The following is a 15,205-nucleotide window of genomic DNA, read 5'->3' as shown; positions in this document are numbered from 1 at the left end:
TAAAACTACTTGTTATTCATCATATAATTATCATCTACATATTTTGAAATTCCAATTTTTTTTAAACAGGTTATCCGTGTTTCTTTTATTCAAAAGGAAGTTTCTTCCTTCATTTTTTATATTCAAAATAATCTTGTTTCATTTATTACGTATATATGTATTTCATGAAAGTTTGTTTACAATAAAACCATCTTTCTTATTCTATAATTTTATTTATAATTTTTGCTTAAATTATACAATATTTTTTTTTTGTTTCTTCTGCATTTAATTTCAACCATTAATTCTCACAATGTATATATATTATTATTGAACGATAAACCTTCCATTAAAATTTCTTATTATCAAAAAAACAATATTCTTAAAACTTTTGTCAACGTTTTTGGTAAATCTTCAAGTCTTTTTTCAATTTTTTTTTTATCTTTTTAACAATTATTCCTCATCTTGATTTCTATCTTACTTTTAACTTTTCTTTCTTTTCATTCTTAAAAGACAGAATAATCATTACTTCCTTTTAATTTCAATAAAAAAAACGAAAATATTTTCAAAATTATATTAACCTCTCACATTTTTTAAAGTTATTTCTTATTTTCAACCTCAAAACAAAATTATGAAATTATTACAATCTCAAAATAAATGGAACAACTTTTCCAATTTTATTAACCTCTCTAATTTTTCACTCGACAAATTTTATCCATTCTAATACCAAAAAAAAAAAAAAAAAAAAAGAAAAAAACGTTCCAACAAAAATAAAACTTCGAACCGCCTCCTCGATTTCACCCTCCAACGACTCCAAACTCGATCCCCACTCGACTCTCCCCATCTTTGCGATCAGAATCGATTCGAACGATTTATTCCCCGAACCCTTTCATTTTTATGAAAGTCGTCCATTGTTCCCAAATCGACGTTCTTGAATCCATCTCTTCGTCATCATCCGCTCGCCACCCCCATATTTCGCGTTTCACGAAAATCTAGAAACCTGTTCACAAGGGATGCACAACCCTTGATGCTGGTCTCTTGATATGCTTTCCTCTTCTCGTTCTCCCTGCCACACCCCCATCATCCCTGTCATCATCCTCTTCTCCCTTTCTCTCCCCCTCTCACCTGCAAACAACCTGCAACACACACACACACACACACACACACACACACACACACACACACACTGGATCTCTCATCAACCATCAACTCATTGCAACTCGAATTCCCGATATTACAATAAAATTCGAATACTGATTTCGATGATCTGAATTCGATCAGGGTTCAAACAATCAATATATCAAGTATAGATCAATGAGCAACAGCTAAGATGCACGCACACAGTCACGAATATTATTAAATTTCACTCACTCTCTTATTGCCAGAGGACAAATGTAATTTTTCTTCGAGCGCAATTCGAGGATCGTACGTTGCGACGGGGATGATACGGGGGTGGATTGATTGGTCCCTTGGCGGTATTCAGGGTGTGCATCGTATGCGTGCGATGTACAAATTCACGATCTGGCGAATCCTTCTGGGATCATCTTCTTTGTCGTGTCGCTTTCTCTCCTTCCTTTTCTGTGTTGTCTCTCTTCTTTCTCACATCCGCTTTACTCGGGGAAGCTGACAACAAATATTTTGTCCAAACAAAAATCCTTCCTTCCACGCGAGGATGTACGCGTGGATGCTTGCGTTGATCTTCGAGAAAGAACGAGAAACTCAAGGGATATTTAAGGGTCGATGTTAAGGGTTGTGTGTTTTCTTTCCTTTTTTTCTTTTTTGGTTTTTCTCTTCTCTTTCGTTCTCTAGGTAATCGAATACCTTGCGTTGGGGGGTAATGAACGACGCTTTTGAAATTTCAGACGATCGTTTTTCGAGAGAGAGAAAAAAAAAAGAAACTTTTCGTTCTCAATTTGGGATGGATGGTTTGTAATTTGTTCGTTCTCGGCTCGATTCGTATTTTCTATCCTTTCTGTTGATTCGTCTCCGTTTGTTTGTTTGTTTATTCATTTATTTATTTATTTTCTTCGCTTTTTGTTCAATGATCCTGTCTAAAAATGTTTCGTGGATGTTTTCGTGTACAATGAAAAGTGTTCATCCTAGCAGAGAAAGTAGAAAAATGATTTTTTGTCAAGCTTATATAAGATCGATGATTACGTGTGACGATGTAATAATTATTTCGTTATATTTTAACAAAGCATACCGTTGATCAAGTACCATCTTATACTGATTTTATATTAAAAATGTAATAAATAGATGCACAAGGGATGAAAATGGACGAGAAATCTTCCCCCCCTCGCATAGAATATAAACGCGATTTACAAAATTTGTGCAAATTTCATAACATCTATCATGATCTCCTAAATAAAACAAATGTGTAGATCAGATGAATTAAAAATCCGAAGAATTATATCGCAATTATATCGAAGAGGATAATAATTTAAAATGGAAATTTTTGTTGAAAAAAAATTGTTCGATCGTCCATTTTCATCCCCTTGATGCCTTTTAATTCGTCCCTTCATTTTCGTTTAGAATCACCCTGTATATTTCGTGTATCATACAATACGATTTGTATTGTCTCTTTTAATTTTTGTCACCATGGATACGAACTGTCAATGAATAATTTGAATTTGTATATATAACTACATCACGCTATGTAGGCGACCGTGTATGCGTGTCTGGATGGATGTAAGTACTTGTGCAGTAAAACGCGACGAAATGGTCGAGTCTTTCACTAGGAGTACAAGTTTGATCGTTTCTCGAACGCGTCTCCATAACATACATTACATAACATTCTTCATTCCTAGAGGGATTCTTCGTCACCAGTGATATCGTCTCCCGTTTATACACAACAGATAATTCATCATTCTTCACTGACTGATCTGCTATACTGTGCAACCATGTTTTTACAATTTTTTCTTTAAAATTTTTTCCCAACACGATAACGATTTCGATCTGAAAAATTATAGGATATTGTTCAAATTGGATGTTATCAGATTGTGAAAAAATCATAAATTATTATAATAAGTTTGATTTTTTGTTTGCAAAGCGATCTTGTTGAATGTTTAAAAGAAACGTTAATTCTAATAAAAGACAATATTATTTTAATATAGAAAAAGATATATTCTTAGAAAATTTATCTGTTTATCGATCGATTGTTCATTAATGAATTAATTCCATCCAACGTGTGGTTCTTTCAATTTTTGCATGCAAAAATGAAATTCGAGTGAATTTGGATATCGAAGAAATATAATTATATTTCAAATAAAAGGTAGGATTTTTAAAAATATAAAGAACATTTGAACATTGAACATTCCATAATTTTTCAGATGGAATATTTTTCCTTCGATACAGAATTTCTTTCCTTTTTTTCTTTTAAAAAATGTTCTATTTTTTTTTTCTTCTTCTTTTCTTCCTATAGACTTTTTACAATGCCATTGATTAGTAACTGTTCGTTAAGAGTAAATTATTGTCACGTGTATACATATATTGCTTAGAAAATTGTCTTTAACGTTCATGACGAGATTATTGTTCTGGTGCAATCGTTTCTTGTGTTTGATTAATTGATTTGTTTAAATTTTTTTCCCCCTTTTGCCTTTGGATATACTTGAATATAAGTAGAATTATTTGTTCGATAGAAACAAAATTATATTTTGAAGTAAGATTCACTTATTTTATTTAAAGTTGAATCGATAAGAAGAAATTATTTTGTAAATAACGATTTTTATAAGAATTAAGAAATGGATCGTTCAAACAAGTACGTGTTTTCAAAGTTTCATTGAAAACAAAATTGTATTCTCATCTTTGCTCCTTTTTTTGTAATTTGTATATATTCAACTGAGAAAATCAATAATTAATTAATAGTCTTTTAATAATCTATATTTGTTAATATCACAGTAAAATTAACAATTTAAAATTAACATTGTATCATTACCATTTGAGCAATATCCCCAATACATATCTTTTATTTAATCTTAAAATTACGAAAATGTATTTTTCATTAATCGTCCATCAAGAGTTACAATTTTCGTAATGGAAATTCAGAATTTCTGTTTAAATTGCTTAACAATTTTCTGGAATATTCTTTCTATCCTACTTAACACTTTCTCTAAAATACATAAATTAAACTGATTCTGACAAACTTTTGATAAGTTTCTAATTTTACTCGAAAGATTCAAAGATATGTTGAGTTTGAAATAACATTGCATAATTAAAAATTCTCGAGAGATAAAAGGAAGACGAGACAATTTATTTGATAATCTGGATTAATTATCAGTTTCTGTAAAGCAACCATCGGCATCCATGTTTTGAAAGAATCAATTTAATCAGAAACAATCAAGGAACGATTAGAAAAATATAATCATGCAAATTAACTTGATGGACGGCACTGAATTGATTGTATTTTCCCTGCATTATTTTCGATTATATGCGAAATCTTTGTGTTGTAAATCGATTTTAAAAGATCGATTAATAATATCTCGTATTCAAGAAAAAAAAAGAAATTCTTCTTTTCATCATATATATATATATATATATATATAATTAAGCGAGTGTTTTTGAGCGTGTTACATTGTTCAGTTCAGTTTTATTTGTCAACATTTAAATATCCATTTGAATTAATGTAAATATTCTAAAATCTTCAAGTAACATTTTTACAATTAAAATTCGTTACGAAAACGGTATAAAGATTAATAATTTATTTTATTCCTTACAATCTTGTAGCGTCTCATCTTTTCAATTTCCTAATTGTTTCGGAGATGCGTTGGACGATACTTCCATTTTGAAACTCGTTTTATAAAATATTCTGCTTCTCTTCTTTATTTATTTTTATTTTTCCTTTATGCGTCATAAATTTAAAAAAATGCGCCACAATCGTACAATCTGGAAACGATATCACTGGTTTTCAGAAAGTATCGTGACCTCAAAGATAACGATACTATATCAATATGACAATTCATAACTTTTAGAGTTTCTTAAGAATTAAGAAGGTGAAGGCTGCTTTCTACTTATTTCATTAAAAAAACTAATGAAAATAAACGAAAAATAATTAAATGTATATGTAGATAATATTTTCTACATATATATATATATACAGAAATAAATAGGAAATAAGTATATATATATATACATACATGACTAGGTTTAAATAAATTAAGTTTTTAACAGTAAAATCGAATCGAAACGAATTAATCGAAGAACAACGATTCGAGATAATTTTAAATTCAATTGTTCAGAAAATAAGCTGACTGTCAGAGCATAATAACGAGGCCATTATATTTAGATTAAGAATTTAATATTTTATCGTAAAAAATACAATATTACTAAAACTTCTAGAAATAGTATCATTTTCAAATCTATATCGATGCTTCCCCCCTCTCCCCCAATAATCAAACGTAATTAAGCGTAAAAAATTCAACAATATCTTTTTAATACAGTTTCGATCAGCGACAGTCAACTCATTATCTAAATTTATTTCGAGGGAAGAAACTATTATCGTAAGAAAATGTACAATTTACAATTTATTCGTGTTATGTAAATGATGTCAATTGTCGTCATCTAAACGCGAATTGATCCCATTGATTCCATATTTCGTAAAAATTTGAATTATACATATATATATATGTATATGTATTTTTTTTTCTCGTATGAATAAAAAATATACATTTATACACATTTTGCAAGAACGAAGAAGAAACGAAGAAAACTCGTTTTCGCAGAAAACAGCCGAAAATAGATGAAACAAAGAGGTACGGAGCAGCCTGGTGTTTTCTGGATCGCGATTGGATTCGAATATTTACACGTACGTGGACCATATATGTGCGTGTGTTAAATTATCAAGTATATATACGTGCGCATGCGTACGCGTACCTCGAAGATCCCTCGTCCACCAATTTTATCACATTTTAAAAATAACTTTCGAGATTTTCGCAGTGATAAATTTTTTTTTTTTTTTAAGTTTAATTACTCCAGAAACTAAATCGTACCAACGAAAGCTTTCTTTTTCGATATATTTTTAATATCGAAATCTCTGTTTCGATCTTTCCATCGATTTCTATCTGTTAAAAAACTTTTTTTGTCATAATATAAATCAATGAAAAAAACTAAACTAAAAATTGTAAATAAATTTTCTTCCACGTTTAAAAAATTCCACGTATAAGCTGTAATAAAAATCGATACGATATAATACGATTTGTCGTTGGAAAGCTCTTGCATTTGTTTCAAACTTGTTCCTCGTGTTTTATGCTTGCTACTTTATTTCCGGTGGCATTGCAGACTCAACGTTAAATGAGTATCGCTGGACGTCTATTAGTCTCTTTAACTTTTTCATGGCTTGAGTTTCGAAAATTGTATTTAATTACAATTTTGTTATTACAGAAGTTGTAATGATAAATATTTTAATAGCCCGTGTAATTTTTTAAAATCAATCGAAGGTATGGAAAATTTTCTTTTTATTTATTTTCGATATATTTATCTCTGGTTTTTGTAACAATTCACTGTTGGAATTTCCCGAATAAAAGTTCGAAATAATAAAATACGAAACACAACAAGTTTCCCTCTCATCAATATTTAAAGCGGCAATTTCGAGAAATTAAGGAGTGGCTTTTATTCAACCGAGGTTCCCCTGCGAGAAATTGAATCTTTGAAAAGGGAGGAGGAATCTTCTGGATACGACGTCGATACCTGACAAAAATTCCTACCAGCGTTCCGTGAATGCAAATATTTAAGCTCCTCGAGACTCCGCCAGTCTCATTACGCGACTCCTGCAGCATTTACCAGATACTTTCAGGAATTTTTGGCAGCCAGTGCTCTCCAGTTCGTAAGATATTCGACTTGGATCGAACACGAGGCCTTTTCACCCATAGCAGCCATTTCTAAGTTGATAGCCAATGAATATTCCTCGTCGCTTCTAACTAGTTCAAACAAATCCCCGACTCCCGTTTCGTCTACACCTTTATTTATCTTTGCTTCCTTATTTGCACTCCTTTGCTTCCTTTTCACGCTCGTTTATCCCTTTCTTTACTTTCCTTTTTTTACAGTCGAACCTCTGCAACTAGAAAATCTTTGTAACGCAATTTTCTTCACTCTATTTTGCCCTTTTACTCTTACAAATCGAGATGTAGTTAATTCATATTGTTCGTTTACCTTTGCAACTCGAATTCAGAGTTCGAGTCGATTCTCTATTATCATTTCTACCTTTATAACAACTTTTTTATTAATTACGTATGATTGAAAGCAAAAAGAAATTTTTTCTTTTCAGAAAATTCGAGTTATCGAGGTTCGACGATGCATATCTTTCCCTCCTTTGAATTTCATTTCATCGGAAAACACATTTTGCAAAACAACGCGCTGCTATTCGTGTTAACCGCTGACACGACGTTTACTGTGTTCGGTGAATGATTACGAGCGAATGATTCGTGTTTAGAAGGGAGATGGAGAGGCAATGGCGAAGATAAAGACAGGAAATTGGAGAGGAGAGACCGATCGTTTGAAACAAGTGATCGGAGAAAGTGAAAGAGAATATACATTAGCTGAGTGATGCGTCGCGAGAAATCCCTGAATAAGGTTAGATCGGCGCGGAGAAAATGTCGGATTCTGCGCGTGCGCGTGCGCATGCGCGTACGCATGCGCGCCAGCCTCTTTCTTAACATCACACGTTCCTTCTTTCGATTCTTTTGTTTGAGGTTTATTCTTTTTCGTGGAATTTTATTCGTTTTTGTTTCTTGTTCACTAATTTTCTTTCTTCTTTTTTTTTTTTTGTTGCTTCCAGAAAGATTGGCGAGTCAAAGCGGACGTAATTTAATTAAAAATCCCAAATAATTTCTGATTTTCAAGTATTACTTGAACTCGACATTTTGATATTTCGCGTCTGCGGCTTTTAGACTTTAAAGCGGTTTTCGTTATTACTTTTAACAGAGTTTGTTCTTGACAGGTCTAGGCGAGCATTATAATATCGATTTATACGTTGCTCGTACGCAAAAAATATCTAGAGTTTCGTACAAACTTATGTATATAATTTTTGATATATAATTTTTGAATGAAAAGAAATCGAATGCATTTCGTTGCTTTATTTATTATCGGGCCATCAGAAATTTATCTAAATTTAATCCAATAAAACAGAAATTGGAAAAGTTAACCAATTCGTTCTTCTCGATTCTCTTTTCTTTCTTAATATCTACATCCTTTGTCAAATTAAAAAAAAAAAAAAAAACATTTTATAAATTATTCTCTGTATCCGAATTTATCTTGTACATCTTGTTTTGAATTTATTTATTAAATTATACTTACAACACATCGTATCTATTTACCTCGCACGAAAGCAAATGGAAGCAAATAAATTATTTCAAACCAACTGCTACCCTAAATTCAGAATTTAGATTTAGGCATGAAATATCACCACCTCTACCCGCCAACCTTTCGTCCTCCCCGAAGGTTCCAATAATTCCACCACCTTTTCCGACCATCTCGCAGCCAAAATTTATTTTCAAACCGGCCCGACACCGACTCTCTCGAGACACGCGTGCAAAAACGAAAGACGAAAAATAAGAGAGGGCGTAAATAATTGACGCGCGTGTGCGGAGAGATGTGGGGGAGGGGGTGAAAAAATCCAACATTCAGGCCCGCACCGATCTAATATTCCCTTATAGATCATGCAATCTTGATGATACCCCCGTCTCGAGCTCGTTCCTCCTCCAATCTTTCCCCTCCGCACCCGGCTTCCTTCCTTCCTTCCTTCCCTCCTCTCCGTCACTCCGTATTCCCCGCATTCGACTCGATAGGTCGACGTCCCGACGCCCCTTGTCAGTCGAGCGCGCCTTGGCAGTGGAGAGTAGTGTTGGTTCCAGCTTTAACCCAAACCTCCGGCTATCTTGGTCCCGTTGGTCCGCAGGTTAGAGTTCCTCCGGTCCTCCTCTGGAACCCACCGTACAAGAAGAACAGGAAAACAAAGACACTATAGACTTTTCCGCCCGGCCGACAATTACTGCTAAATTGGCTTGCGTCTCGGCTAAGACTCTCTTCTTTTCTTTTCTTTTCTTTTTTCTCGTTTTTTTTGCTCACCAGCACGATAATTGTTGGGCATATAGATATGTATATATATATAGAGCGACTTGTTTATTTATTATGTAGAGAGAGTGGGCACGAAGGATAGGCTTTGGGGGTAACTCGTTCGAGGTGCTCGAAGGATTTATTAAGTGGCTTTTGAACAGGTGTGTTTCGCAGGATGACTCGATTCTAGATATACATAATTTTGTAAGTAGTTATAAATTTAATAGTAAACACGATTTATCATCACTTTTCTTTTCGTCGTTTCGATTTTGGATTCGGTCATAGCCATTTTCTTCGTGTAAACGTGAAAATGTAGATAAGAGGGGGAAACGAGTGGGAAATGATTGCAAATGTGTTACGATAATGGGCTTTGAAATCCATCAATGGTCGGTTATTTTCAATAGCATTGTGCCAGTTCTTTATATCGGGGTTCCTGCTTTTATGGAGATAAAACGTATCTTATCCCCCACTTTTTATATAAAAGCACTTGTTGCAATATTTTTTCTCAATTAATAATAAACGTATCTAATAAAATAATCAAAGATAAATTAAAAAAAAAATCAATAAATTTAATAACGTAATGATCAATTTTAATAATAATTTTTTAATGATTTTTCTTTTTTTTTAAGTTAATTTTGTAGTACAAAGTAAGTATCATATAATTTCTCACAATTTCATCACAAATATTCATCACAAAAGGTTTTTTTAATACGATTAAATTCGAAATTAAATTCATCGTAACGTAAAAAGAAGATAATTCTATTTCTTTTCAATTTTTCAATATTGTACTCGAAAAAAAAAGTCATCACAAAAGGTTTTTTTAATACGATTAAATTCGAAATTAAATTCATCGTAACGTAAAAGAAGAAGATAATTCTATTTCTTTTCGATTTTTCAATATTGTACTCAAAAAAAAAAAATCATCACAAAAAGTTTTTTAATATTAAATTCAAAATTAAATTCATCGTTAAATTATTCTCGCTTTTGCTCGGATTAGTAAAAATGGATATTCTTACGAATTACTACCATTCGTCGAACTTTCGCGAAAAAAACCTCTCGTAACGTAAAAGAAGAAGATAATTCTATTTCTTTTCGATTTTTCAATATTGTACTCGAAAAAAAAAGTCATCACAAAAGGTTTTTTAATACGATTAAATTCGAAATTAAATTCATCGTAACGTAAAAAGAAGAAGATAATTCTATTTCTTCTCAATTTTTCAATATTGTACTCGAAAAAAAAAAGTCATCATAAAAGATTTTTTAATACGATTAAATTCGAAATTAAATTCATCGTTAAATTATTCTCGCTTTTGCTCGGATTAGTAAAAATGGATATTCTTACGAATTACATATTTCTACCATTCATTGAACTTTCGCGAAAAAAACCTCTCGTAACGTAAAAGAAGAAGACAATTCTATTTCCAATTTTTCAATATCGTATAATTCGAAAAAAAAAAAAATAAAAGAAACGCAAAAATGATTAGGGGAATCCCTAAGGAGAAGCGAGTTGGGACGCGGCAAGCGTGGAGAACTTACCTGTTTTCGTGGCGAACGAAACGTCCTTGGGATGATTGGTCTTGATGGCGTTCATCCGTCTGTTCTGAGGCCCCTGGCCGCCTATGCACCCGATCCCGGGCGTCTGGCCGTGTCCGGGGGCGAGGCCGGTGGGCCCCGACGCGGGCCCACCCGGGTGCATGTGCTGTTGGGTGTAGCCAGGAGGCCCCTGGCCGCCCGCGACCCCGCCCCCACCCAGCGGCGCGGTCCGGACCCTCGGCTGCTCGACCGGAAGTACGCGGCGCCTCTTCTTGGGCAGCTTGGCTCGCGCCTGCGTGTGACTGTAATACATCGCAAAGTTGCTGACGATCACGGGCACCGGCAGGGCGATGGTTAGCACACCGGCCAGGGCGCAGAGGGCGCCCACGAACATGCCCACGTAGGTCTTGGGCACCATGTCCCCGTAACCGACCGTGGTCATCGTGACCAAGGCCCACCACAGGCCCAACGGTATGCTCTTGAAGTCGTTCTTCGGATTGTACTGGGTACGCTCCGCGTAATAAACCAGGCTTGCGAATATCACGATACCGAGGACCAGGAAGAAGACTAGCAGGGTCAATTCTTTGGCGGACGCGCGGAACGTCTGGATCAGGATCTTGAGGCCGGACGAGTGGCGTGTCAGCTTGAACAGTCTCATTATTCGTATTATGCTCAAGAACTCGAGGATGTCTGCGTTCTCGAGGTGGGATGCGAAGCGTTGGAGGGCCAGGTCGAGGTAGAAGCTCAACGTCGCCACCATGTCGATCAGGTTCACCGAGCTCTTGATGAACACGCACCGGTTCGGGCTCGCGGTGATCCGTATTAGGAACTCGAGGGTGAACCAGGCGTTGCACACGCACTCGATGTAGAAAAAGAAGTCGTGAGCGTTCGTGTGCGTTTTGTCCACCGCCCAGGAGCTCCCGTTCCCCGTGTTCACCGAACGGTTCACGATCACCGGCACGCGCATGTCCGGATGCGTCTTCAGGCAGAACGACAGGATAGAGATGCAGATGAACAGGACCGAGACTATGCTGATCACCTGTTTACCAACATTTACGCCAATTTTAATTAATTGATTATGCCCATTCGCCCTCCTCCGTCGGTTCACCGTTCATCGTATTCGCGATTAAAGAAAGCAAAGCTGACGTGTATATATATATGTATATAAATCGCCTCCCTTATCCCTCTTATCTCTCTTAATTCCCTCGATTCGTTATTGACCGAGTATTGTCGCGTTTCCTCGAGCCTTGCGCTCATTGGATCGTGAAAAATATTATTTAACGCGCGACTGACAATTTTGAAAAAAAAAGAAAAAAGAAACTTAACAAGAGAATCCGAATAGGCTGTAAAAAAAATAAAAAATCTCGGGAAGGATCGCGTCGAACCGTGAAACCGGAATTGTCACGGGGATTGTCACTCGAGGCGAGTTCAGTTTAGCCAACTTTCATGAAAAAAAAAAAAAAAAAAAAAAAAGAAAGAAAAAAATATCGCGATTTCACAGAGCTTCCCTCTTTTGAGCAACGTTAAAAGTTACTGCTATAATAACGATCGTTGTACTTTATCCCCATCGATCGATCTTCGTTTGAGAAACGAAATTGGCTCGTAAACGATATAGAAATCGTTCGATTTTTTTTAAAAAAGGAAGGAAAAAATAAAGATTCTTTATACTTTTAAAAAATTGTATCGCATTTCATTCATTTCGTCGTATAATTTTGTTGAGCTTCTTTGTGAAACTTGTAATGTCACGTATCCCGAGCTAAAGTAATCATCGTGTTCCTGGAAACGAATTGAGAAAGGTATTGTAATAATTTCACGTCAACTTCACGTGATAGGATAATGGAACTCGAGACGATAATAGTTGAAAGGAATCGCATAGGGGATACAGGTAAGACCGGATGAAATGAAAATAAAGCTGGAATAGAAAATAACGTGAAAAGTAAATTCCTATTCTCGAATAGATACCGTTAATTTGTTTCTTGGTATCATTTAATTCCACATTTCAATCATGAATATTTTCGATAACCGATGAAGCGACAGATTAATTTTTCTTATTTCCAACCACTTATTATATTTTCAATCTAAGTCGATTCTATCTCGTTACTTAATCATAAATTTCCAAATATATATATCTTTCTCGAACTACGTACGAACGATGGATGATTCGCCATACATTTACGAAATACGGATGAACGATCGAATCGTCGAATGATGATAATATTCGAAAGCTGAATGAATTATTGAATAATAGATATTACTACTTGGCGAGTCATTAGTGTAATTTATTAATGATGTAATTATTATTAAAATCCAGATGATGATGATGATGATCAGTTATCGAGGTACGTTTATAAATGTAATATGATGTTGCCCTTTTGCCAACGTGCCTACATATCTTCCCAAATGGATGACTTGTATATATATTCTAATATTTTAATCCTCATACTTAATGCACGATTGTATATAACAATTTTGTATATATTTAAACATATTCTCGTTCGATCGAAAATATATATATAAATTATCGAATCGAAGAAGAAAATTTTATTTTACAACGAATAATAATAATATGGTGTATTTAAACATACATATTCTCGATTGAGAATATATATATATATATATATAAATATCGAATCGAGGAAGAAAATTTTATTTTACAACGAATAATAATAATATGTATTTAAACATACATATTTTCGATCGAGAATATATAGATATATCGAATCGAGGAAAAAAATTTTATTTTACAACGAAATAATAATAATGTATATTTTCTTTTGGTAAACGAAACAAAAAATGGACGAAATAATTCTTTCGAGGAGAATATGTAGATATTTCCTCTTCTCTTTCGCGTTTCGGAACAACGTATCGGAAATTCTGTAGAAGTTTATTATCATGAACAACATTTTCATTGAACGTGAACCTATTTACAACGTTAGTTTACGTCGTTTCGACAGCCGGCGCACTACAATTGAAACTTTTCAGTTCGATTCACTTCTTTGTCGTTATCAGCGGTAAAAAGAAAACAAATGAAAAGCTGTCTTCGCGAAAGAAATTTTAAAAACACGTGCACGCGTATTGTTACTTTGCTCGAATAACTACGCTAATTACTGCAGTAGATTTCACGATCGTTGAAACCTAAAAATATATATATACATATATATGTATATATTTCAAAAGAGATCGCGTTTGCAAAGAGCTCAACATAAATATTTTTCTAATATATTATCAACATTCTGTTCAGCAAATAAACGATTGTAACCATCTTTTGTTTAAGAGATTTTGTTTTAGAGATTTTTTTACGAAATACTGTTACGTAATTTTTGTAAAAGTTATGAATTCAACGTGGAAAAACAAGATGATATTTATTTCTATTAATTTTATTATGATCAAAATGTTTTTTTTTCACAGAAAAACTTACTTCGTGAAAATTGACAGAATTTAAAATTTATTATTCTTTGTAGCGTCAAAATTAATTCACATTATATATTTTAAATCCTTATATTGTATCACGAGAAAATAATCGTCATAATACAAAGATACACCTTTCTCATACTTCCTCCGATAACATCAAAAACTACGTACTAATAATTATACATTAACAATAATACTAATATAATTTTTAATATTAATGATCACACGTAATAATTAATATTGAACGCCAATTCTCGACTAACGTAAAGTAAAACTGATGAATATAAAAATCGAATAATAACATGTAATTTAATTCAAAAGTGATTAAAAATCTTGTTGGAGGACAAATTTTTTCCGCTCTTGTTGCGTGCATATAACATTTTATCAAGAGTTGACGTTGAAATATCAATGTCATCGATGCAATTAAAATAAAATATTAATCGAATAAATACGAACGAGAGGTTCAAAATAGTTGCCATTAAATTCGAAACGCCCTATAATAATAAAAGCCTAATAAAAATCACTCGCAGAGATATATCAAAATCCGTTCTTTGTTCAAATTTGAATATCACATCACGTAACAACCTCTCCTTCCCGAGAGATCGAAACTTTCGTTCTCTCGAAAAGGAATCGGATATCGTTAACGTGAAGGGACGAGCAAAATATATCTATAATATATCTATAATATATTATATATACGGCCGATATCCAAGGATTAAAATTCCATATAAACTTTGCCGAGAAAGATAGATAGACAACAATTTAATCCGATATTAAATTTTCGAAGCAATTTAAATCGAAGCAATATAAACCGTTTCAACCTCCCGTCGTTCGTCTAAATCAACAAATATACACACGGAAAATATAGAAAAGTATCGTGATATATCGTGAAATATATATATATATATGTATATATATATATATATATACAAACCTTGGCTCCAAGGGAGGAATACGGTTCATCGAAGAGCGACCACATCTGGGGCTTGAGCTTTTGCCACCACGTGAGGGTGCCCTCGTAGTACGCCTCCTCGAAACCGAACTTCCTTGCCAGTTCCTCGTCGGTGGGCTTCTCGGTATCGAGGTCCAACCTGTCGAGGACTGTCAGCGTTTCCTGCGTGTCCCGATGCTAGAAGAGCGGGTCGGGGTGGAAGAGAGGAGGGATGCAACAACGATCGTTATTCGTACCTGCGAAACTCTCTCGTTCTCTCGAGGGTGCTTTTTTTTTTTTTTTTTTTTT

At 34.0% G+C, this 15,205-nt stretch overlaps 1 protein-coding gene across 1 annotated transcript in view; it reads right to left on the bottom strand.

Moving 5' to 3' along the window:
• Window positions 1–8,821: 8,821 nt before the first annotated feature.
• LOC122712177 (potassium voltage-gated channel protein Shaw-like) overlaps window positions 8,822–15,205 on the bottom strand; it is a 40,188-nt gene continuing 33,804 nt past the window's right edge. Inside the window, exons 3-5 of the mRNA XM_043931600.1 lie at window positions 14,900–15,094; window positions 10,558–11,593; window positions 8,822–8,886 (exon numbers count right to left, since the gene is read on the bottom strand). Coding sequence (XP_043787535.1) covers window positions 8,822–8,886; window positions 10,558–11,593; window positions 14,900–15,094 — 1,296 coding nt within the window. The remainder of the gene's footprint in view (window positions 8,887–10,557; window positions 11,594–14,899; window positions 15,095–15,205) is intronic.

Source organism: Apis laboriosa, unplaced genomic scaffold, assembly GCF_014066325.1.
Source record: "Apis laboriosa isolate Shangri-la unplaced genomic scaffold, ASM1406632v1 scaffold19_cov150, whole genome shotgun sequence".
Lineage (NCBI taxonomy): Eukaryota > Metazoa > Arthropoda > Insecta > Hymenoptera > Apidae > Apis > Apis laboriosa.
The sequence above is the reverse complement of the archived record's forward strand: the minus strand, read 5'-3'. Positions and strand labels throughout refer to the sequence as shown.